We start from the raw sequence: 23,181 nt of genomic DNA on the forward strand, positions 1-23,181 counted from the left end.
TGAGGGTTTCAAAGCCAAGAGTCACTCTGAATCCTTTAATGGTCACAGTTCTCTTGAAGGGCGTGGTCATTTCTCTAGCGGAAGTTTTCTTACTCTGTGGTCAGCTGCTGCTCCTTTTCTATGGCATTCCATCAACTTCGTGAAATCCCACACTTTTTGCAAGATTTGCAGTTTCACTCTTTTTCATTGGTTGTGTATTTGCACGATTAAACACGGACAGCGCCAGACACCTAGAGACAGATTTGGGTGCTTCGTGTGATGTCTGAGAGGGAAGCTTAGGGAACCGGCAACCTTTGGGTTCACAGGCCAAAGCTCAATCCACTAAGCCACACCAGCCAGGGTGGGCCTTCCCTCTTAACAGAGGTTGCAAAATAGTTGTCTTAGGGGTGTCTCTTTCAGGGTGGGGGGTGGGGGGGAGCCACCTACTCTTGGAACTAAGACGGGTGCCAATGGTAGGCTTGACAGTTCTGTTCTCTGGCCACCCTCTGAGCTGTGTGTGCCTAACACCATCTCAACATGAGGAAGTGAGGATCGGATGGTCAAGTGAAAGGCCCAGGGCCACACAGCTGGGAAGGCTCGGAGCCCAGGTCTGACTTAGTTTACCAGGGTCACTCCTGTCCCTAAAACCACACCTTCAGGCAGCCCTCCGGATGAAGTGCTAATCTGGTGTCAGCCTCCCAGTTCCCCCCCACCCCGGGGTGTCTCTCCCTGGGGTTTTTAACAGTGGGGTTTTTAACTGGGGCCAATGCCAGTATCTCCCACATTTCAGCAGTTCTCTGTCCTGCGTCTCTGCCACCATCAGCACAGAGCGCTTGCGCCATTATTTACTTAGTGGCTTGTTTTGTTTTTTTTTTTAAGTCATTTTACATTTTAGAATGCACGGGTATTTTAGGAATAGGCAATTTGTGTGAGTTGGCATACATAGGAGAAAATCATAAAGATAAATATGTAAACAAACATCTTTGATCTGCCTAGAAACTTTTTCTTTGTTAAAAAGGGACATGACGGGAACACCCACCCATGTTCGTAGCAGCATTATTCACACTTGCCAAAAGCTAGAAGCAACCCGAGTGTCTGTGGGTAGATGGATCCACAAAATGAAGTGTGTACATTTAAAGAAATATTATTCAGCCTTAAGAAGGAAGGGAACCATGACTGATGCCACAGCACTGATTAACCATAAAGTCTGTGCGAAGTGAAAGCCAGCCTCGAAAGGACAGGTGCCGTATCCTTTACACCAGGTCCCTGGAGTAGTTAAATCCAGAGAGACAGAGGGTGGAATGGTGGTTGCCTGGGGCTGGGGGCGGGGAATAGAGAGTGAGTGATGGGGACGGAGTTGCAGTTTGGGAAGATGGAAAGTTCTGGAGACAGATGGTGGTGAGGGCTGCACAGCAGTGTGAGGGGGCTTAATGCTGCTGAGCTAGAGGCTTAAAAATGGTGAAGATGGTAAACTTTGTTTTGTACTTGTGTATTTTGCCACAAAAAAAATCATTAAAAATAAAATATGTTGTAGCCCTGACCAGCGTGGCTCAACTGGTTGGGTATCATCCTGCAAAGGGAAAGTTCACAGGTTCGATTCCCGGTCAGGGCACATGGTTGGGTTGTGGGTTCTGTCCCTTCTTAGGGCACGTATGAGGGGCAACCGATTGATGTTTCTCACATCGATGTTTCTCTCCCTCTCTTTCTCCCTCCCTTCCCCTCTCTCTAAAAATGAATAAAATCTTTAAAAATATATGTTGTTTTTTATGTCCAAAAAAGTTTAAAGAGTGGGGTGGGGAAAGGACAAAAGGCAGTGGTAGAGAGGGGTTAGAAAGAATTTACGTCTCATAGGACGCTTCTGGATGTAAGCAGGATTGAGAAAAGTATATGAGTTTTTCCAGGTGTGACTCTGTTTACTGAGTGTCCTGTCGGGGATCCCACTTACTCTCCTCTCACAGATCACCAGAGTGAGTAGCCCCCACGTGGAGGGACCCCTCACTAGGGATGCTGTGTGGTTCTATGACAGTGGGGAGTGGGTGGTGGTTTTTCCCTCTTCCCGCCCCAGGCACTGAACACACGGGACTGGCATGCCTCCTAAAGCTGAAGCATCTGGAATGTTTTAGAGAGGAGTTGGAGGCAGGGCAGTCTTCCCAGAGGAGGCAGGAGCCCTAAGGGATGGAGAGGAGCTGCGGTGCTGCCCAGGTACTTGGGAGCGCCCCAGCTGGGGCAGAGCAGGGAGGTGGGTGTGGACAGGGCGAACACACCCAGAACTGGGCAGCAGTGGAAGTCAGATGGGGGGGGACCATGACGGCGGGAGGGGGCCACTGCTGGCAGCTGAGCTGGGCAGTGGGTTGGCAGAGTTCCAGAATCTGGAGTGCGGGGCCAGGTAAGAAGCACCCCCAACCGAGGCGGGGCCCAGTGAGGCTGGCGCAGGGTCCAGATGGAGAAGAGAAGGGTTTCGGGGAGAGCAGGGCCTCTCTCTGGCCCTGGGAGTAGCCTCCTAGGCTCATAGACAGCCCGGGGTGGGGAAGGCTGCTGCTGCTGCAACCCCAGAGGTGGCTGGGAGACCCCGGAAGGGAAGGGCCTGGAGGTCAATGCCAGGGTGGTAATCACAGAAAACCAATGTGCAGACCCGGTGGGGGTGTGGTCAAGCCAGGCGTCAGGACGCAGGTGTACTGGGGGCCCTGCAAAGCCTTTGCACTGCAGCCGTAGTTGGGGCGCCTGTGGTCCCCTAAAACCTCCCTGCTCTCCAAGGAGCAGCTCCCCTCTCCCTTCTCACAGAGGCCACCTGAGCTACCTGCAGGCTATGCTTGAACTGATGCTGGAAACCCTTGGGGTGGGGGCGAAGAAGCAGCAGCTGTCCGTGGGCTGTGCTTGGGCTGACCTGGAAGGTCCCTGAGCTGGGGGCGCAGAAGAGACCGTGTTGGAACCTACCTTCTTCCTCCTTGTTGCTATACACCCCCCCACCCCCCACGTCCAGGGGGTAGTGGAAGCACATTCCTAAGTCAGAATTTTCCCAGGGGATCTGGATGGGGCGCAGACAGGCACCTCTCCTTGTTCCTTAGGGTCCTCTGGAAGAAGTGGCTGGTGTAGGACAGGCTTGTCCAGACCCCTGGCTCAAGGAGAAGCTGGCCCCCCCTCCCAGCCCCACTGTTCTGGCCACGTTTTCTGAGCTCTGCTCCCGGTAAATCCTGTCCCCAGAGGGCTCTGCCCCTGGGTAGCTCTGGGCCGGGCTCCTGTCCACTGCAGGCCTCGGGCTCCCCGTGTGTGAAATACCGAGTGCTCTCTGGAGCACTCGTGGCGACTCGGCAGCATTGCCTTCCCTAAGCCCCGCGCTGCCCCGTGCGTAAGCTGGTGCTGTCACGGTCTGTCACGGTCTCCACTTTACAGAGGGGACACTGAGGCTCCAGTGTCAATCAGATGCCTGTAGCCATCCATCCTGCAAGTGGTGGGACCGGCATGTGAGCCCAGGCAGTCTGACTAGTCCTTCCCTTGGCCTTCCGGCATGCGGCGGCGGCAGCTTCACAGAGAGGCCGCTCTGGGCCTCTACATTCCCCACTTTCCCTGCTAACTGCCCTCCTCTGGGGGTTCCCCGGCAGGCGCTGGGCATGCCCCTACCTGGTCCTTACCATCATTAATCTCATTAGTTGTCAGGTTAGGCAGGGGTCATTCTCCCTTTTCTACAGATGGGGAAACTGAGGCCCAGAGAAGTGAAATCCCTTGCCCAAGGACGCAGAGCTGAGGTGGGTCTTGAACTCAGCAGGGTGCCATTTTGGCCAGCCTTCCTCCTCCTCCCCACAGGCTCCAAGCACCCCACCTGTTGGGGGCCCTGGGCTTTGAGATCAAGGAGTGAGCTGGGCGTTGCTGTCAGCACAGAGGAAGCACAAGGCTTCTGTTGCTGAAAGAAGAAGTGAAGTGAGAGTGTGGTGTGCGGGCGTGCGGTGAAGAGAGCAGAGAGGCTGCCCTGGCCCAGAGGTTCCTGGGTCCCCTTTCTCCCTTCCCCTTCTTCTGGCACGCGGCGGCAGCAGCACAGCAAGCAGGCAGCAGCAGCTTCTCAGGTCAGTCCCTCTGGGCCTCTCTATTCCCCACTCCCCCCAGCTCCCTGTCCTCCTCTGGGTCTTCCCCAGCAGGCTCTGGGCATGTCCCTGCCCAGGTGGCACCAGGCTGGGGCTTCCCAAGCGTAGCAAGCTGGGCACCTGCTTTCATTCTGTTCACCAGTTTCTGGGCTCTTGGGGGCAACTTCAAATTGTAGGGGAATGTAGAGATCTGTTTTTGAAAAAAGGTGATTTAAATTAAGGGGTGGCTGGGTGCTGGGTTCAAATTTTAACTTCCTTCGCTTAACCTGGAACAAGTTATTGGACCTTTCTTTTCTGGACCTCAGTTTTCTCATCTGTAAAATGGGGCTAATCCAGTAACCTGCACTTCAGGTGACAGGAGCAAAGGCCTGGCAGAGTTTGTGCTGGGCAAATTGGAGCAGGGGCAGTTCCTCTCGGGGGACCTGGACTGGAGCCTGGGGACAGTGTGTCAGGGCAATGGCTCTGGTGCTGGCTTGGTCTCAGACTGTCTGTTGGGCTTTGGCACGGCCTTGCTTTCCCTACCTGTGAAATGGGCTATTAATAGCACCTGTCAGGGCTTTTCTGCAGAGACCCTGGGGCCAGGCTTCACCCAGGCCAGGCTAAGGCTGGAGGTGGGGCTACAGCCTGCAGCTGGCAGGAGCAGCTGTTTGGAAGGGGCAGGTGGGGCCACATACAGGAACATGGCTGGCTCCACAGGCCCTGGTGCTGGTGGGGAGAGGGTGGGCTGTGGGGGTGCATGGTCAGTTCCAGGAGGAAGGCAGGGGCACCCCAAATCTGGAGCGCAGGTGTATTCCTGGCCAGGGACTTCGGGTCAGGCCTGGATTCCCGGGCGTGTGAGTCATGGAAATGGTTGTTTGAGTCTCTCTCCCTGGGAAATAGGTCTTCTTGGCCTCATTTCATAGATGAAAAAACCTGAAGCACAGTGAGATCACCTTACTTGCTCAGGGTCAGAGCCCAGGCACTGAATACCGGAACTGGTCGTCAAATCTGCATCCTTCAAAGGCTGTGTTCTGCACGCTGAAGGTCTCCTAACCTCTCTGTTGGCTAAATAGGGTCTGACTTGCCCACGCAGCAGTTCAGCCACCCAGCCACCGTTGGGAGGCTGCCACGCAGTGGGGACAGCATCTGACCTGGACTCTGGAGCCCTGGGCTGGCTGGAGTCCCAGCTTGACCACTGGGCTGTCGTACACACCCAGGCACATCCTTGGGTGGCATTCCATTTTCCCACGGTCATTTGGAACCATTTTAGAAGTCAGGTCAGAGGTTCCTGTTTCCCGAGGGCCCTACACTGTGAACTGTACGGTGATGTGTTGATGGTAACGGCGGGTGGGTGGTGGCCTCTGGAGAGGTGGAGACAGTGATGTTGGGTGCTGCAAGCAGAAGTGAAGATGGTGGTTTGCTCCTGGGAAATGGAGTGGAAACCACAGCTTCTATTTGGAGTGCCTGGAGCGGTGCCACTTCGGCTTTGTCCTGATTTCCCGAGCTGGGCGGTAAGGTCAGCCTCCTCTCTCTGTGTCTGCCTGGTACTCACCCAACCTTCAGGTCCAGACCCTGGAGGTCAAATCCATACCACCTTCAGTTTCCCCATCCATACCGTGAGAAGGTAGATAAGACAGCCCAAGGTCATCTCTGCACTGTCAGGTCCTCAGCTTTGTCACCCAAAACATTTCACATGGTTTCTTCCAGTGGCTTCCTTTCAAGCTTCCCCCTCATCTGTTCTCTGGGGTTCTGAGGCGGGGCGTGACTTGCCCAAGGTGACAGCGCCCAAGAAATAAGGACCCAACACTCCATGACTCCAAGGTCTCTGTTCACTTTTAAAAAGTAGACACAGGTGTTAATGTGAAGACAAACGGATGCCCAGTGGGGAAAAAACGGAATTGACATCTCTCTACGGCAGGACCAGTGCTCATGGATTGGAGACTCCAGTGCAGATGATGAAACCTTGAACATACCAGAAGAAACTTAGAGTTCCTTCATAATGCTAGTGTGGGGAAGGCCTGCCTAGCTACTTCTCAAAATGCAGAAGTCAAAACAGAAAATACTGGTAATTTTTATTACCTAAACATTATATATACTTCCACAAGACCATTTGTAAGGTCAAAAGGCGAAGGACAAACTAGGAAAATAATTTGCAACTCGTGTAATAGACAAAGAGCTAATTTTCCTATGAGGTAAAGGTTTACTAGGAGCTGAGAAGGAACAGCCTAGCCCAATATGAAAATGGGCACATGATGAGCCTGGACGCAGCGCTGTCGGGGAGAGCAGAAGCCTGGAACACACACGCCCGGCTCTCTCACCAGGGGACCGGCTCCCTAAGCTACGGTTCCTCCCTGCAGCGCCCGGCTGGGTATGGTTGTGGAAATCTCTCCACGTGGTGTTTTCAAGGGGAGAAAAAACGTAGTGCAGAACAGCGCATAGAATGTGCTACTAAAGAAAATAAAATGTCCTTAATTGTTTAGAAGTACTAAGCAGGGAAGCCAGTTAGGCCAAATGTTTTCTTTGTGGGAAGGTTTATTGTTCTTTTTCAATCATGGTGGACGTTAAATATTAGATTAGTTTCAGGCGTATGACATAGTGGTTAGATATTTATGAAATTTCCGAAGTGTTCCTCCCGGTGAGTTAGCACCCGCGTGCGCCATACAGAGTTATTACGGTATTATTGACTATGTTCCCTCTGCCGTACTTTATATCCCCATGTGGGAAGGCGTTTAAACTACGAGTTCAATTTCTTTAACAAATAAATAACTATGAATAGTATCTACTTCTTCTGGAGTAAGCTTTCATGGTTTGTATCTTCCAAGGAATCTTTCCATTTCATCCACGTTGTACAATTTATTAGCATAAATTGTAATATTATCCCCGTATCATTTTTAACGCCAGGTGGTTCTGCAGTGACAGCCTCTCTTTCCTAGTTGGTGCTGGTAATGCACCTTCTTTCTTCTTTTCTTGATCAATCTGGCTACAGATTTACCAACCTTGTAGTTCCAACATTTTGGCCTTTTCTGGGTCTGCTTTTGTGGCCTCTTTCATTTCCTTACAATAGGGCTTTCCTTTTCCTTGATTTTACGTATGGGTGACAACCTTTGACCGAGTTCCAGGCACCGTGTGTAGAAGAACAGTAGTGAGTGAAGTGACTGGGATTTAGACCTGGACGCGGGCACAGGTCTTACGTTGTGGCTGTAGCGTAGGCCACCGAGGCAGCCTAGTCTGCAGTAGACTTGGGTTTCGGTTTTGTTGTTGCCATAGTTACTTCCTTCGCACCACAGGCTTCAGACTTCTCCAGTGCTGGACTGCCACTGCTTGGTGCTGAGTGTGAGGCCCTGAGTCCCACAGGGATTTTCTCAGTGTTCCTGCCCGCTGTCAGCGTGGCACGTACGCAACGCAGAAGGCATCACGTCTCACGCGCCAGCGCCTCTGGCAGAGGCAGACCGCTGTCACTCGCTCCCTGGTGCAGGGCTGGTGCAGAGGCTGCGGATTCCTGGTTCTCCTGCTCCAGCCTCAGCCTTGTGCCTGAGCCCCAGGCGTGGGACTGTCTTAGCTTTTCTGATTCTCCTTCAGTGACTGACAGCCTCTGCTTTGTATTCGGAGCAGGTGCTCGTGGCAGGCAGACTTCCTATCCTTCACCCCCGTGGGTGTGGAACTCTGTCTTGTGTGGTCGGAGGGGTCTTGGGTATGAGCGAGCTTCCTGCCTTTCCACCAGCAGCAGCCACCCTCTGCGTTTTATCGGCGGGCACGGGGGGTTTCCTGCTCCCTGCCAGCGGCAGATGGCTTTTGCCTAGTGTCAGTGCAGGGTCTGGGCTAGGTGGGTTTTTCATCTTCTGTATGTAGTGGGTGTTTCTCCACCAGAGGCAGCAGACGTTTGCCTGGTAGCAGGTCGGGGACCTGTGGGATGAGGGTCTCCCATCCGAGGAAGGCCAGGGTGCAGATGTCTGTCTCAAGCGGCAGCCAGTCACCACCTGGTACTCCTGCGTGGCTCAGAGCTCGGACAGCTTCACCAGGTACTCCTGCCCCGCCCTCCAGCCCTGGCAGGTCCTCCTGCCTCTCACCCTGGGGCCCACCCCAGGCATTCTCCTGAGCACCCCGCAGAAAACTGTGGGAAGAAATGGGCTCCCTTTGCATCTGGGACTCCCAGGGTTCGGAACTGCCACTCTCCTCCACAGTGTTTGAGAATTCATTAAGGTATCAGTTGTTTTATTCTGCTTTTGTGGCAACTTCCTCTCCCTCCTTTGTTCTGTAAAAGGTGGACTGGTTGGTGCTTGAAGGGCTTCCTGGCCACTGGAAGTCAGTGTACCTGGCTACCTCCAGACTGCAGCTCTCTAAAGGCCTCCAAAATTAATTTGGTGCATTATCTGCCTTTTCCCACCACCACGATGGGAGTGATGTTCTCTTGTGGCTTCTCCACCTCGTAAACGGAAGTCGAAATCATTGTAATACATTTTTTTTACTCGGTTAAAAAAAGAAATCTCCACTTCCATGTTTTCATTATGACTATATATCGTCCCCGATTAAGTCAATTTGTGAAGCAAGATGACATTTTCTTTCCTGCACCACTTGGGTTTTCAGAAATTCACGGCTTGTTTTTATTTTTCACTTGCAAGCTTTTTATAGGGCATTTCTTAAAATAATTTTCTCAGATGTTCCAACCTGTCAGATAGTCTGCAAATTCTATTCCTCCTGCTTTTATTCTTTGAGACCTTCTTTCTGGAGCCTTCTTGGTGCCTGCTGCTTTCTGGGCAGGATGTCCCCTCGCCCTGCTGGCCAGCCATCACCCTGGGCCTTCCTTCATGATTTACCCCCTCATTTGTTGGAGCAATCCTCCAGCAGCTTCCCGAGAGAGTGGGTATGTGTTTGAAAATACCTAGTGTTCCTTGGCGGACCATTCAACTTTAAGAGTGGACAACTAAAAACTTAGTAGCTCAGCAGAGCTTGGAGACTGGTGAAGCTTCACCGTAAGTTTGGTCCTGACCAATATCAATACGTCAGTAACCATACAGGATTCCGTTCTTGGAATGGTCAGTTCTTCGGAGAAGAATTTTCTTGTGCTTTGGGGCATCATCGACGTGGCTGCTGTGGTCTTCTGGTAGCTGAGTGGAGGAGGAGGGAGGGAGGGGATCTGCCTTCCTTCTTCTTTCCCCGGAATGCCACCCCACCCTTGCCCTCAGGTTCTCTCTGTGTACCATCTCTGGGAAGTGAACTGATGCTGGGGTGGGGTTGAGGATGGCAGCGTGGTGAGGAAGGTTTTCTGGATGACTCAGGTGCCAGAAGAGATCTGGGGATCCAGGTGGTCATTTGCAAGTCTCACAACCAATAAGCTCATTTTCAGCCTCACCCTCCGTCCCTGCCTTCAGAAGTTCCCGCAGTCTCTACTTCTGAAGTGCTTCAACGTTATGAGGCTTGAGCGAGCGGGCTCCTCACTGTCCTCCCCCAACCCCTACCCCTCTGCCCACCGCAGACACTTGGCTTCAACGTTTTAAGATCTGCTACGTTTATCACCTGCTTTGCAGCCTCCCAAGTTTTGCTGACATCGCTCACCCACTGTTGTCATCTCTCTTTGCTGTGTCTTTGGGGTTTGGTGTCTATTTTATTCACTCGCTCTCATTTCAGTGGACCTTCAGGGGCCGGCCATACATTCGCTGCCTTGACGCAGACGTCTTTATTAGTTCATTGTAAAACCGAGGAAAACGAAGGCAGAGAGGGCTAGCTCCTTGCCCAAAGTCACATGATGGGTTAGTGACAGGGTTGGACAGGGTTACATGTGGCTTGCTCCCAAAGAATTTTCCCCTGGGTGAGGTCAGGGCTGTGGGGAAAGCCCTCAGAAGGACGTTTTTTTTGGAGGGGGCGGGGGTGGAGTGACTCAGGCAGAGCTGCTCATGGCAAGTGCTACCTGCTAGCTGGCCGAGGGTTCTGGATTTAGAGAGGCCTGGCTTTGGGCTGCCTCAAGCAAAGCAAGACCCCTAGCTCTCCGAGCCTCAGTTTCCTCATCTGGGAAGTGCAGGGGTAATGAGGATCAAGTAAGGTGCTATATGTCCTACTCTTGGGACATGCCAGCCACCAAGAAGTTTGAGGTCACTCTTTGACCTTGATGATGACAACAGGTCCCTTTTCCAGGGTGGGAGCTGATTCTTGGAGAAGACCTGGCTCAAGACATGGGTCACCCTGCGGCCCTTCTCTTCTGCCTGTGTCTTGTGACTTCTCAGAGTGGGGCGTCAGGTAAGAGGGCGCTGCTGAGCTGTGCAGGCAAATCCTAGCCCAGACCCCTGGCTGTGATGGGAAAGGGAGTAGCCTCAAACCAAGGAAGGGTGAAAGGGCCTCCTGGGGCAGCAGCAAGGTGAACTAGCGGTCTCGGGCTGGGGTGGAAGGCCCACAGGCCACGGGGCCGGGTAAGCAGCTGTGGAGAGAGGCTGAGGTGGGGAGGTCTGACTCACTCCCCACAGAGTCAGTCCAAGAAGCACGTCGCTGGATGAATGCAATGAATGCGAAGAAGGAACAGACCGCGACCACTATTTCTCCTGAGTGAGTTGTAGGTCCTGTCTCACCTACCTAGAGGCAGCTGTGCTTCCCAGACCCTGCTTGCACTGGAATCAGGGGTTCAAAGTTGGTCTATTGTAGACCATCACTTCATGTATTCAACATGCATTTATCGAGTACCTACTGTGTGCCTGACACTAGGCTCTGGAGATGCAGGATAGACATGTGTCTCTGCCCTCATCAAGTTTGCCATCTGGCTGGGGGCCTTTAACCAGGGACGTCACAGAACCAGGTGCAGAATCTGGATCTCTGTGCATGTTTCTTAGAAGGGCCTCCCAAACTTGGGCTGGACTCTCCAGAATCTGGGGCCCAAAGGCTGAGCAGCTCTGGAGAGAGATCAATGCTGATGACTAGCCAGGAAAGCCTGGGCAATATGGGGTACTTCATTCAGTCAACAGGGAGCAGCCCAGGGAGGCTTCCTGGAGGAGGTGTAAACAAACTGGGACCTGAACAAGAGTTAATCAGGAGAAGGGGGCAAGTAGGGTGGGAAGGTAAGAGTGTGCCAGGGACACTGGGTGTGCACAGGTCCAGAGGTGAGAGTGACAGGAACATGGAGTGGGGGAAGCCCTACCCACCTAGGCTGTCTGGACCTTCTCTCCCCCTCCCCCACTCCAGGTCAGCTCCCATGCTCATCCATGGTCTGGAGCAGAGACTGCTGAATGCCAGCTTCGATACCTACAGTTTCACCTTGCAGTCAGAGACCATCCAGGCTCTGGCATTCAACTTAAACTGCAGCTTTGCCGGGCTGTCCCTGAGCAGCGATGCCCTGGAGTGGGCGCCGCAGGTCAGAAGTGGCAGGGAGATGGGGAGTGGCCCGTGCCCTCATCCCAGAAATCCTCCAGGGGTTTAAGGTCTGAACTTTCCCCAGGATCCAGCCATCCCCCTCCCCACCAGCTGGGGCTCTGTCCCAGTAGCTATGAGTTACTTTTTCTGTAAAATGGGACTGATGTTCCTCATGTGACTGGAGAAAGAGGGCTTCTGTGTGGCCCCTCTAAGTCAATGTCCTCTTCCTGCTTTTGCAGGTCTGGTGGGAGGGGCCAGTGGCAGCAGTGGGAGAGACCAGGGAATCTGGGCTCCTTTGAGGACTCTGGTGTGATTCCTGCTGAATGCTTGGGTGCTAGGGTTGGGGGGGTGGGCAGTGTGAAGGTGGAGAAGGAGAGGCTCCATCCTGCTGGGATGGGGCCAGAGCTGCCTGGAGGGAATGCCTGAATCCTGGATTTCGGGAAGTTTGGGAAGAGGGTTCTGCTGGTGAAAGCTCCAGGGAAAGAAATGTTGGGAGGGCGTCAGGTGACCTTCACAAGGAGCAGGGCCAGGGAAGGTGCTGGGGTCAGTGTAGACACCAGGCTCAGCCTTTGGACCTCGCAGGCCCGGGCCAAGGTCCGGCACGCCATGCAGTTCCCGAAGGAGCTGACTCAGAAGGCCTGCATGTCTCGCCGCAACAGGCAGCTTCATCTCATCTGCATCTACTTCTCCACCAACCGCTTCTTCCAGGTCAGTACCACGGTGAGCCCAGGGGGACGGGTGCTGGCCCCTTCCTGGGGGCACTGCAGGCAGCTAGGCCACCGCCACGGGTCTGGGTGGGGACCAGCATCCGTGGACCAGCCCACTGTGCAACCTGAGCCACCACTGCCCCTCTCCGGGCCTCAGCTTTAGCAGAACGGTGGGAGGCACAATTACATTGTGCAAATGAGACCTAAGGAACCTACTTATGTTTGCGCATGCCCCCAGGCAGGAGACAGACAAGAAGGTCACAAGGGCCTTGTCCTCAGAGAACTCTCTATCTCCACGATTAGACTAGGACCTTAGAGACTTAATTTTAGCTCAAGGTTGGTTGTAACCCTAGAGATACAGAGTGATGGGTGAGTTAGGGTGGGGTTGCAGTCGTTCCCAGCATGCAGTCCAGGAGGGCGTCTGGAGAAGGTGCCTTTTAACCGTGGCTTTGGAGTGACTTGGGTAGTGGTGAAGTGGAAGGTGCATTACACAGAGGGGAGGTGGAGCAGGAGGGCGGTGAGAGGACGGCTTTCCAGGTGCAGGGGACAGCACATGCAAAGGCTGGGAGGTTGGCCCATGTTGCACACGGGAAAGGCAAGGCACTCTTCTCAGCCAGGAAGGAGGGCCTGGAGAAGCGGGGGCTCTGGGACCTTGTCCAGGTCTCCTCACGTCCCCTGTAGTCAGCCCTTTTTCTTTTGCCCTTCTAGAATGATAACAACTCACTTCTGCTCCATAACTATGTCTTGGGGGCCCAGCTGGACCATGAATCTGTGAATGACCTCAGGGAGCCAATCAACATCAGCTTCTGGCACAACCAAAGTCTGGTACTGTGGGGCGCCTCCATTTCCACCCCATCCTTGCCTCCTTCAGACTGTCCTGTTGAACATCAGTTTGGCCAAACACAAACCTGTGGAACCATCTTGGAAATGAACCGTTTTAAATCCATCACACTTTGAAAATCTATGCCAAAGAAATAAGCGAGAGAAGTTTTTTCTCATGGTATTAGTCAGGATTCTTTGACATGCACATGATAGAAAACCAACTCCAGCCAAGTTACGCACAAAAGGGAATTTATTGGCTCATGTAAATGAAGTGTCTAGATCAAGCTTCAGTCACAGCTGGATCCAGGCGCTGATAGGATGCCATGTTAGTTCAGTTTCTTTCCATCTCTCAGCAACGGTTTCCTGCCTTGACTCTCCACTCTGTGGCAAGATGGAAGCTGAAGTGTTGGCCTTTCTTTCCTCTTCTCAGCAGGCTCTTTCTTGTGAGTGCAAAACCAGGGTCCCAGAATGGAGTCCTAAAGGTCCACCTATGACCGATAGGTCACCTGAGCCATCACTGCCCAGGAGGATGGGGTGTGTGGATTGGCCGGGCCTGGGTCACATGGCCCAGGGACCGAGCTGGATTTATCTGACCTGCCCTCGTGGGATGGCTGGGTCCCCAAGAGAAATGCAGAGGCTGATATGAGAAGCAGGCAGTCAGGCTGCAAGTGGGCAAGCCTGATGCCTCCTTTCTTCTGTCTCTGGCATTCCTGAAAAGCCCAGGGCCTTTACACTCTACCCTGGCTTCCCATCAGCCTCTGCCCTGCACTCTCAATTTCACCTTCACTGTTCCCTTTCACTGCTCCGGGCCTTTGCCTCTGTAGTTCCCGTCATCTGGGATGTTCTTGCTGCACTTCTGTCGCAACCCAGCGTGTCTTCCCAGGCTTCAATGCCCCAGTTGTCCCTTCCCTCCTCAGCACTCCGCTGCCGCTTCTTCTGCGGGTTTCCATGGCACTGCCCCGCCCCCCCCCATGGCTTGCTGTCAGGGTTGTCTGTGCACAAATCTCTCTCCCCCGTGGGAAGGGTCTGGCCCACCACCGTTCCTCACAGGGAGGCGGCAGAGGGGGACAGTTGATTAGAGAGCACCCACCGAATAGGTTGGAGCTGGGCACTCCAGATGCCTTTCATTTTTCCACTATCCTTATGACTTGGTATAAATGATCCCATTTTGCTGATAAATAAACCGAGGCTCAGAGAGTCTGTGCGACTTGTCTGTGCCACTCTCGAGTCCACAGTGGCGGTGGGGCTGGAATCTGAATCTACTTGAGGGCAAAGCCCAGCCACTGCCCAGGAAAATGTCGACAAGGGTGCAGTTGAGTCACCTTTGGCCCCTCCCCCCGCCCCAGTTTCCAGACCCTGATCCGTCCCCTGACCCCCTCGGATGCACCCAACTCCAACATTCCCTCTTAGGACGGCTACACGATGACCTGTGTCTTCTGGAAGGAGGGAGCTAGCAAGCGCCACTGGGGTGTCTGGAGCCCTGAGGGCTGTCACACGGAGCACCCCTCAAACTCCCAGGTGCTCTGCCGCTGCAACCACCTCAGCTACTTCGCTGTCCTCATGGTATGTGTGCGCACAGCCTGGGGGAGGGCAATCAGAGCTGCAGACGGCCCCGCACTCAGGACAGAGAAGCAGGGCCAAGGCTGCTGTAGGGAACAGAAAACCCAACTGAAATTGGCTCACAGGGACAAAAAAGATACATAGGAGTTTATGTTCCTGACAAAGCTGGGTTCGGCTTCAGGCATGGCTTGATCCAGGGGCTTCATATCACCAAGATAGGCCTCATGTCCTGCTAGCTTTTAGGTCAGTAGAATGAGAGCTTCTCTGACCCAGTTCTGCCAGCCAGAATCTTGCAATTGAGTCCCACCAGCCTAGAGTGTGTCACACACCTATCCTTTAACCAACCACTGTGGGCAGGAGGAGGGAGGGCTCTGGCAGGCTGGGAGTGGTGCACCTGTGCACACACAGTGGGAGACATGGTGGGTCCGGACAGTGAGGGAAGGGAGGCTCTCACAGAGGAAGGGGAGATGGGAGTTGGAGGAGGGCAAAGCCACTGTGCCTCCCATGACTTTATTTGAGCCAGGACCATGGTGAGGATTGTGGGACAGGGAGGCTTGGAGTGGGGGGCTTGAAAGGTCTCTCCGATGGAGCCTAGGGGAGGCGTTTCCATGCGTCTGGCCTCCAGCCCCCCTTCCCTCCCACAGCAATTGTCCCAAGACCCACTCCCTGCAGAGCTGCTGGTGCCTCTCACGTACATCTCCCTCGTGGGCTGCAGCATCTCCATCATGGCTTCCCTGCTCACTGTCCTGCTGTACTTCCTCACCAGGTATCCACTGCCCGGGTGCCAGGCCCCCCCGCTGGCGGCTGCCCAGCTCTCCTCCTTCTTTCCCACTTGGTCCCCCAGAGTGGGATGGGCTTCTCAAGAGGGCAGAGGCTGCAAGGCAGGAGACCCCTGTCCCCGTCCTTGTGTGTCTGTGAGCCCCGGGGGCAGGGCTGCCTGGGTGATGTCCGCAGGTTGCCGAGGGCCATGCTCCCACCCACAGGAAGAAGGGCGACTCCCTAACATGCATCCACATGAACCTGCACGTGGCCGTGCTGCTCCTGAACATCACCTTCCTGCTGAGCCCCACCCTGGCCGTGCCCTCCGTGCCCGGGTCGGCGTGCATCGCCCTGGCCGCCGTCTTGCACTACGCGCTGCTCAGCTGCCTCACCTGGATGGCCATCGAAGGCTTCAACCTCTACCTCCTCCTGGTGTGCGTCTACAACGTCTACATCCGGAGATACGTGCTCAAGCTCTGCGCTGTGGGCTGGGGTGAGCCCCGCCTCCCTCTCCTTCGCTTCCTGAGACCTCCAGCTGGATGGGGCACCTGCCCCTGCCTGTCCTTCTCCTTCCTCTTCCTCTCATCACAGTGACCACTGCCACGACCCCTGGTCACCATCCCCGCCAACACCCGCCACCAGCACTTCCTACATTACTATCATCATCACTGCCACCTGCAAGGCCTCTCTCACCACCGTCACCTCCAACACCACCGTCACCTCTACCACCTTCACCTCCAACACCATGGTCACCTCTACCACCTTCACCTCCATCACCACCGTCACCTCCACCACCACTTTACACCCCCGCCATCATCACCACCACCTCTGGCACCACTGTCATTGTCATCTCTAGCACTGTCCTAGCCCCTCTCTATCTGTCCGTCATCTGCTCCCCAGCCCTCTCTCCCATTAGGTCCCAGCCACCACCTCCCCAGTGGGACCACCACTGCTGCCGCTGCGGCCCCATCCTAGAGACCTCACTCACGTCACCTCGGAGAACAGCCTTCTCCGAGGCTGATTGCTCTGAAGTTGGACGGCAGGACAGGGTCTGGGGGCTCAGAACAGTCTCTTTTCCCTCACTGCCCCCCTTGCCCGGTGGAATTCTGTGTCAGCAGCCCTAGGGACCCACAGCTGGCCTGCCCCTGGGGTCTCCTGACAGATGCTGGGCCTCTGTCCCCCTTCTCAGGGGTCCCGGCCTTCCTGGTGCTGCTCCTGCTGTCCATCAAGAGCTCAGTTTACGGACGCCACACAATCCTACTCTCCGGCAGCCAGGGAGACAGCAGAAACATCACAGGCTCCCAGAACACGTCCATGTGAGTGCACATCGGGCTGCAGCAGGCTCCCTGGCAGGGGTGGTTTCCAGGGGGCTTTGTCTCACCCCGTTCTGCTGGATCCCACGGTCTCCTGAGGGGCAGGCTTGAGTTCCATGCCAGCTAATTCTAGACAGCCGTGGCCCGGACTGCAGTGCCTATTCACGGGCCTCCAAGGCCTCTGCCTCCTGGTAGCACGCTGCTCCTGTCCCGTCTCCATGCTTCAGGCTCCGGCTCCTCGTGACCTGTGCCTGCCACGGCAAGGCCAGGACTCAAACCCTCCTCAGGGAGAGGGGCTGGCACAGCCCAGGCACGGGGCTTCAGCACATGCAGGGGGAGGGGCAAGGGGAGGCAGGGGACTCTGAGGGTCTGGGGGACAGACTCTGCTGCCCCTTTCCGTGCCCTAGGATGCCAACCTTCTTCTTGTTATGGGAAGTCTCTAACAACCAACACAGGGGGAACAGGTCCCCAAAGCCCCGCAGACCTCTTTTCCTTGCTCGGCTGACACAAGGTTGCTGAGGGCTGACTCTGGCAGACCTTGTGTGTTAGCCTGTTTAATCCTCAGAACAAAAAGTAGGGTTCTCCTGCTAGCCCTTGTTTACGGTGGGGGAAACTGAGGCACAGGCAGCTTGAGAAACTTGCCCAAGAAAACCCAGCCGGTCAGTGGCAGAGCTGGCCCCCAACCACGGTCCCCCTTGGCCTCCTGAAGGGAGGGCCCTGGGCAGAGTGGGGCAGAGTGGGGCTGATTCCTTCCCTTGTGAGGCTTGGGCTGGTTGTTCAGGGGATGTGTGACTCCGGGCTCTTTAAACCTGTATTTTACGATATGACATGTGATGTGGACAAAAGGACTAAGGTGACACTTCTGTGGGACAGGAAGCACGGTAACACTGGGCTGGTAGAGAACTCACCCTCAGGACTAGCTTCTCCCTCGCCTCTCCCCTCACCTCTTACCCCGGACTTGTGACTTTCACTCTCCTGCATTTGAAAACTCTTCCCACATCCCTACGTGTTCTTTCAATTACTTTTACATTTTAACGCCATTTTTTCAATCAAGATGTAATTGACATATCACATCATATTAGTTTCGGCTATACAGTATAACGATTCCATATTTGTATATACTGCAAAATGATCCCCACAGTAAGTCCAGTTGCCATCCATCATCACACATAGTTACAGAATTTTTTTCTTGGGATAAGAACTTGTAAGACCCACTCTCTTAGCCACTTTGAAACGCGCAAGCAGTGTTGCTCACGGGGGGCACCGTGCAGCGGGGCACCCCCACGACTTACTTACCCTGTGACTCTAAGTTGGTACTTTTTGAGCTTCCTCACCCATTTCTTTCACCCATGATCACCACCACCCCCCCGCCTCTGGCGACCACCAATCTGTTCCTGCATCTATGAGCTTGTTTTTATCTGTATTTTTGGAGATTCCACACGTAAGAACAATCATACAGTTTTCGTCTCCGTCTGACGTATTTCGCTTGGCCTAGTGCTCTGTAACGCCCTCCGGGCCCATCCACGGGTCACAAAGGGCCAGATCTCCTTCCTCTTTCTGGCTGAGTCGTATTCCACTCTATACGTGTACATTTGGCCCTTGAACAACATGCATTTGGACGGCACTTAGAAGCAGATTTTTTCAATAAATATTGTAAGTATATGTTGTCTTTCATATACTTACTTTATTGTAAGAATACGGTATATAATACATATACCATATAAAACATGTGTTAATCAACTATTATCGGTAAGGCTTGTGGTGAAAGGTAGGCTATGAGTAGTTAAGTTTTGAGGGACTCGAAAGTTACACGTGGATTTTCGACTGTGCAGGGGGTCAGCGCCCCAACCCCCATGTCGGTCAAGGGTCAAGTGTATACCATACATCCTTCATCCATTCATCCACCGATGGCCACTTCAGCTGTTTCCATACCACAGCTGTTTTAAATAATGCTGCAGCGGACATGGAGGTGCGTAGATCTTTTCCAGGCAGTGTTTTCATTTTTTCTTTCTGGATCGATGCCCAGAGGTGGAATTGCTGGATCACGTGGTCCTTCTAGCTGTGATTTCTTGAGGAAGCTCCGTACTGTTTCCAGCAGCTGCACCAGTTTACAACCCGTGGGCAGTGTCTCCTTTTCTCCACATCCTCGCGGACGCTGGTTATTTCCTGTCTTTTAGAGAGTAGCCATTCTAACAGATACGGGGTGACGTATCTAGATATTCCTAAACACGAACAGCAATTAAAAAAAACTCTTGAAAATAACTCCTGTGTCCACTGACCAGACCTGGGTTGATAAATGTGGTGTTCTCTGGTGGTGGAAAGGGATGATCCACGGCCACACTCGTGAATGTGGGTGAAGCCCCCCAAATAATGTTCAAGGACCTTTGTGACTGCAGCGGCAGCAGCCCGAGCAGGTGATTGTGACACGTAGGGGCACAGGCTCTAGGCTCAGACCACAGGGCTTCAAGTCCCACCTTTGCCCCTTACTAGTGTGTGTTCCTAAGCCAGAGCCTCAGTTTCCTCACCTGTAGGGTGGGGATGATCGCAGACCAGCCTCACAGGGTCATCATGGGGACTGAATGGACTCATCTGCCGAGAGAATGTGATATAGTGTCTGCCGGGGTAAAAGGCAGCACCTGTCACGAAGGGGTCTTGGGGAGGCAAAGGGATGGAAAGGAGGCTTGCGGGGGCTGCAGATGGGGGGCCGAGATAGCAAGTGGGTCTTATTGTGGTGGCCTGGCTGGAAAGCTGGGCCCAGGACTTCACCCCGTGTACAGTCAGGCAAGAAACAAGAGGTCTGAGCCGGGGACCAAAACCAGGTTCAAGAGGCAATCCCCAGGCACAGCAGCCCACAGCCTCCCCCAGCCCAAGAGCCACACCGACCCTGACACTTCGCCCCTCCCCTGCAGATGCTGGGTGCAGAGCCCCGTGGTGCACTGGGCCCTGGTCATAGGCTATGGTGGCCTCACGTCCCTTTTCAACCTGGTGGTGCTGGCCTGGGCGCTGCGGGTCCTACGCAGACTGAAGGCCCAAGAGAAGGCGCCAGGCCCCCGGGCCTGCAGGGACACTGTCACCGTGCTGGGCCTCACCATGCTGCTGGGCACCACCTGGACCTTGGCCTTCTTCTCCTTTGGCATCTTCCTGCTGCCCCAGCTCTTCCTCTTCACCATCTTCAACTCACTCTACGGTGAGTCCTGTGCATGGCCTGGAGGAAGCCCTGGGTGGGGGGGGCCGGGTACACCTGGCAGGTGTTTACTGCTGAAAAGCTCAGGTTGAGGGGTGGGGTCAGGAGCTGACGGTCTAGCCTCCCAGAGGGGGCTACTGCCTCCAACAGGAAGGGGCATGGACTTGTAACCTGCCCAAGGAAGGGGCGTTGCCTTGTTATCTGCACCCTCTGGGTTTGTGGTGGCTGGGTCCTCCTTCCTCTGTGCTCCACCCCTCAGCCTCCAACGGTAGGGCTTTCTGAGAATTACTCGTGGGCTTCTCTCCCCCAAAAGGAGGTTCCTGGTTTCTGGGAGAGGCCCCACGATGCTCCCATGGTGTTCTCACAGACCAGTCTTTCCCTCGTAGGTTTCTTCCTCTTCCTGTGGTTCTGCTTCCAGAGGTGCCGCTCTGAGTCGGAGGCGGCAGCACAGGCAGAGATGGAGGCGTTCAGCTCCTCCCAGATGATACAGTAGCCTGGACCTCTTGGCCTGGAATCCCCAGACTCTCTGGCTGCCTGCACCCTGAGGTACTGGTTTCCGCCAGAGAAGACGGAAGGCCCGCTGCTGTCCACCAGAGGTGCTGTGCCCTCCGGGGAGGCGTTTCACGACCGAGCCTTCCGGGGGTCCAGAGGGAAATGCCCAGAATGCCCTTGGCATCCTACTCTGGGTCAGGTCCAACCCCACAAGGGGGCGGCAGACTTGGCCCTGGTGCTTGGGGCCCGCTGTCCAGGGCTATGGATAGAGCTCTGGGCTGGGAGTCAGGAGGCCATGTTTCAAGGCTTGGCTCTGAGGAATCCGGTAGGACTTCGGGCCTGTCATTTCCCACTGACCATCAGTTTGCGCACCCACGTGGATCAGAGGGTCTGGCTGGCTAGCCTCGGCTTTGTGAAGACTGAGTGAGACTGGGGAAGAAGAGAGCCATAGTGGGCCCCGTGAATTCCACCTGCTGCCGGGGTCAGGGTCCCAGCCAGCCTGCTGGGCCCTGCCACCGTCCTCCTGCCCATATCCTGGCCCAGGGCCCAGGGCTTAGGGACCCGCCCGCTGTCTGAGACCTCACCAGCCTATACCCGAGGCCTCTTTTCCTTTAACCTCCCCCCTAAATTATGATGACCCCAACACCATGCCCACCCTTCTCAAAGGTCAGAGAGTCCAGTCCTTCCCAGAGGCTCCTCCCCCCAGTGCTCTCAAGTCTCCCTAGGCCATTTAGACCGGGGCCAGGGCCACAGGGCTTCCAGAGGGTGGGAGGGGAATGTCTCTTTTCCCTACACCCGAGCCAGCAGGACCTCAGTGACCCGGCTACTTGACGATAGGGTAGAGCTGAATTTCCCTCAGTAAGCATGAAGGTGTGGGTTCTAAATCCAACCTCTGGCCACAGTTGTAGAGAATCAACACTGTTCTTGATCTGTCGGCTGTCAGAGCAAGTGGGAAACTCTCCAAGCCAGAGTCTTTCCCAGGATGCACACCAGAGGGCGCTGTTGGCCTGCGCTCAGAAGCTATTGGCACCAAAACTGCACTGTGTCTGGAAACGCTGAGATCACCTGTCTGTGAACAGGACACACCAGAGCGAGAGGTCCTGCCTCTAGGACTGCACCTGCTGAGTGACCAGGAGGAGGGATGTCTGCACTGTTCACACAGCCATTTGTCTCTTTCCCCAACACAGCTGCCTGCGCTGGCTCTCAGGATCTTGTTGTCTGGGCCTTGCCGGCCCTAGAGCAGTGAGCTGAGACAGGCTCTGGGCCACCAGACAAACTGTAATGATTTTGAGTGGCACAGAGAAGGGGTTAGCACGGGATCCCTTTTGTTATGCAAAACAGCCCTTCACAAGGCGGGAAGCGGTGCAGGCTCTGGAGCCGGGCTGCCTGGGCTCAAAGGCCAGCTTGGCCACTTGCTGATTAAGTGGCTGTGGATGAGCTGCCCAACTTCTTTGTACCTTAGTTTCCCTACCTGTACATAGGGGCGACAGCAGGCCTTACTTTGAAGGTTAAATCAAATACTCCGTAGAAAGAGGCTCAGCACAGAGTAAGTGCTCAATAAATGGTTATTGTTATAATCATTAGTATGTTTGCTATTTTTATTAACAGTGTCAACTGAGTCTCTGAAGCCAACCTGTCTAAGCCCCAGCCCCAGGTCTGCTCATCGTCACAGCCCCAGGTCTGCTCATCGTCACAGCCCCAGCCACTCACTGGACCCCTGCTGCTGCCCCTCAGCCTGGACACCTCCTCCCTGCCTCCACAGAGTGGCCCGTGCTCCAGTCTAGCTGGCCTTTTGTTATTTTAGGAATGTTCCCACAATGCTGACTCCATGCCATTACCGCATGCCCCCCACCCTTCAATCCTCCAACCCCCCTGCTCCATGTAAATACCCGACGGCTCATTTACCGCTTCCTCCATGGAAGCCCCACAGAAAAAGTGTCTCTCCCACTCTGACTCCAAGCAGAGTGTACCCCCACCTTTATCAGGGCGATGGGAGCCCCAATTTGAGTCCCTGTTTAGGTTTAGCCTAGCCTTGTACAAGGTTCCCTGGGCCTTGGGGTGGTTCCTATTTAATTAGGGCACTAAGGGGCCATGGAAACTTCCAACCCCTCTTCTGGGCGGCACTGGGGAGCAGTGACCCAGGCTGTGTGGGCAGCCCAGTGAAGCAGGGCCTTGCCTGGGACCTCCCTTTTCACCCCCAGTCTGGGCCTGGCCTCTTAGACCCTGCCAAGGGCTACTCAACAGAGGATGTGGCCATGGTGACACAGGCCTGGTGGTTCCAGGAAATGGTCCCAGGCCTGTGGCCCTGAGCCCCATTGGGGTCCAGGCTCTGGGATGCGACCGCTTCCTGGAAATGCTCCACCAGATGTGGGGGCAGGGATGAGTGAATTTTATTATGTGTAAATGTACTTCAATAAAACCAACTTAAGAATGATCGAAGAAAGAGAAACCGACAAACCTACCATGAACGTGGGATATTTCCAGCGCTTCTCCATCACTGGTAGCAAGGCTGCAAAAGCGGGACCATGGACAGAAGACTTGCAAATGAGTACAGAGCTTGACCTAATGGACGTTAACTGAATCCTGCGCCCAGCCAGATTGCTCTCGAGCACTTACGGACCATTTTTAAAAAATTAATTGCATGCTAGCTTTGAAAGCAAGCTCCCCAAAATTTCAACAATAGATATTGTACAAAACGTACTTTTTTTTTTTAACTTCAATGCAATGAAGTTAGGCAGTAATAACAAAAATATAATGAAAACTCCCCTGTATGTTTAGAAATTCATCACAGGGATAAACAGACTAACCAAAGGTGCAGAAAAGAAAGTCCAGCAGCAGAGAGAGGCGTCTTTGCCAGTGTCAGCTTGCAGACCAGCAGGCAGGAGGGACCCTTGGGTACGTGGAGCAGGACAAGCTGGTCACGGACGAGGGACAGCATGTGCAGCTGAGTGGCTGCGTTAGTTTCTTCAGGGGCCAGG

The 23,181-nt window shown here is 54.4% G+C and overlaps 2 protein-coding genes across 3 annotated transcripts in view; one reads left to right on the plus strand and one right to left on the minus strand.

Annotated features, from left to right (window-relative positions):
- CIAPIN1 (cytokine induced apoptosis inhibitor 1) overlaps window positions 1-23,181 on the minus strand; it is a 249,534-nt gene that overhangs the window by 82,063 nt on the left and 144,290 nt on the right. The gene's annotated exons all lie outside the window — the stretch shown is intronic.
- Window positions 3,909-21,760, plus strand: ADGRG5 (adhesion G protein-coupled receptor G5). Of its 2 annotated transcripts, none has more exons than XM_024551492.3 (12): window positions 3,909-4,037; window positions 10,164-10,265; window positions 10,490-10,568; window positions 11,199-11,367; window positions 11,949-12,074; window positions 12,782-12,898; window positions 14,306-14,458; window positions 15,100-15,221; window positions 15,439-15,707; window positions 16,404-16,530; window positions 19,437-19,714; window positions 20,098-21,760. In XM_024551492.3, exons 2-12 carry the CDS (start codon window positions 10,202-10,204, stop codon window positions 20,202-20,204), a joined length of 1,611 nt encoding a protein of 536 aa, XP_024407260.2. In that variant the 5' UTR covers window positions 3,909-4,037; window positions 10,164-10,201; the 3' UTR covers window positions 20,205-21,760. The 2 variants fall into 2 exon arrangements, with proteins under 2 accessions (XP_024407260.2, XP_053770532.1); XM_053914557.1 differs by lacking the exon at window positions 3,909-4,037 and adding an exon at window positions 6,296-6,402.

This window comes from Desmodus rotundus, chromosome 12 (assembly GCF_022682495.2).
Source record: "Desmodus rotundus isolate HL8 chromosome 12, HLdesRot8A.1, whole genome shotgun sequence".
Taxonomy (NCBI): domain Eukaryota; kingdom Metazoa; phylum Chordata; class Mammalia; order Chiroptera; family Phyllostomidae; genus Desmodus; species Desmodus rotundus.

Bases quoted from the DNA above. Each gene is read 5' to 3' on its own strand.
- ADGRG5 (XM_024551492.3), top strand. From the start codon at position 10,202: ATGGGTCACCCTGCGGCCCTTCTCTTCTGCCTGTGTCTTGTGACTTCT. The intron at 10,569-11,198 runs GTGAGTTGTAGG...CCCCCACTCCAG, and splicing joins GCGACCACTATTTCTCCTGA to GTCAGCTCCCATGCTCATCC. The intron at 12,075-12,781 runs GTCAGTACCACG...TTGCCCTTCTAG, and splicing joins CCACCAACCGCTTCTTCCAG to AATGATAACAACTCACTTCT.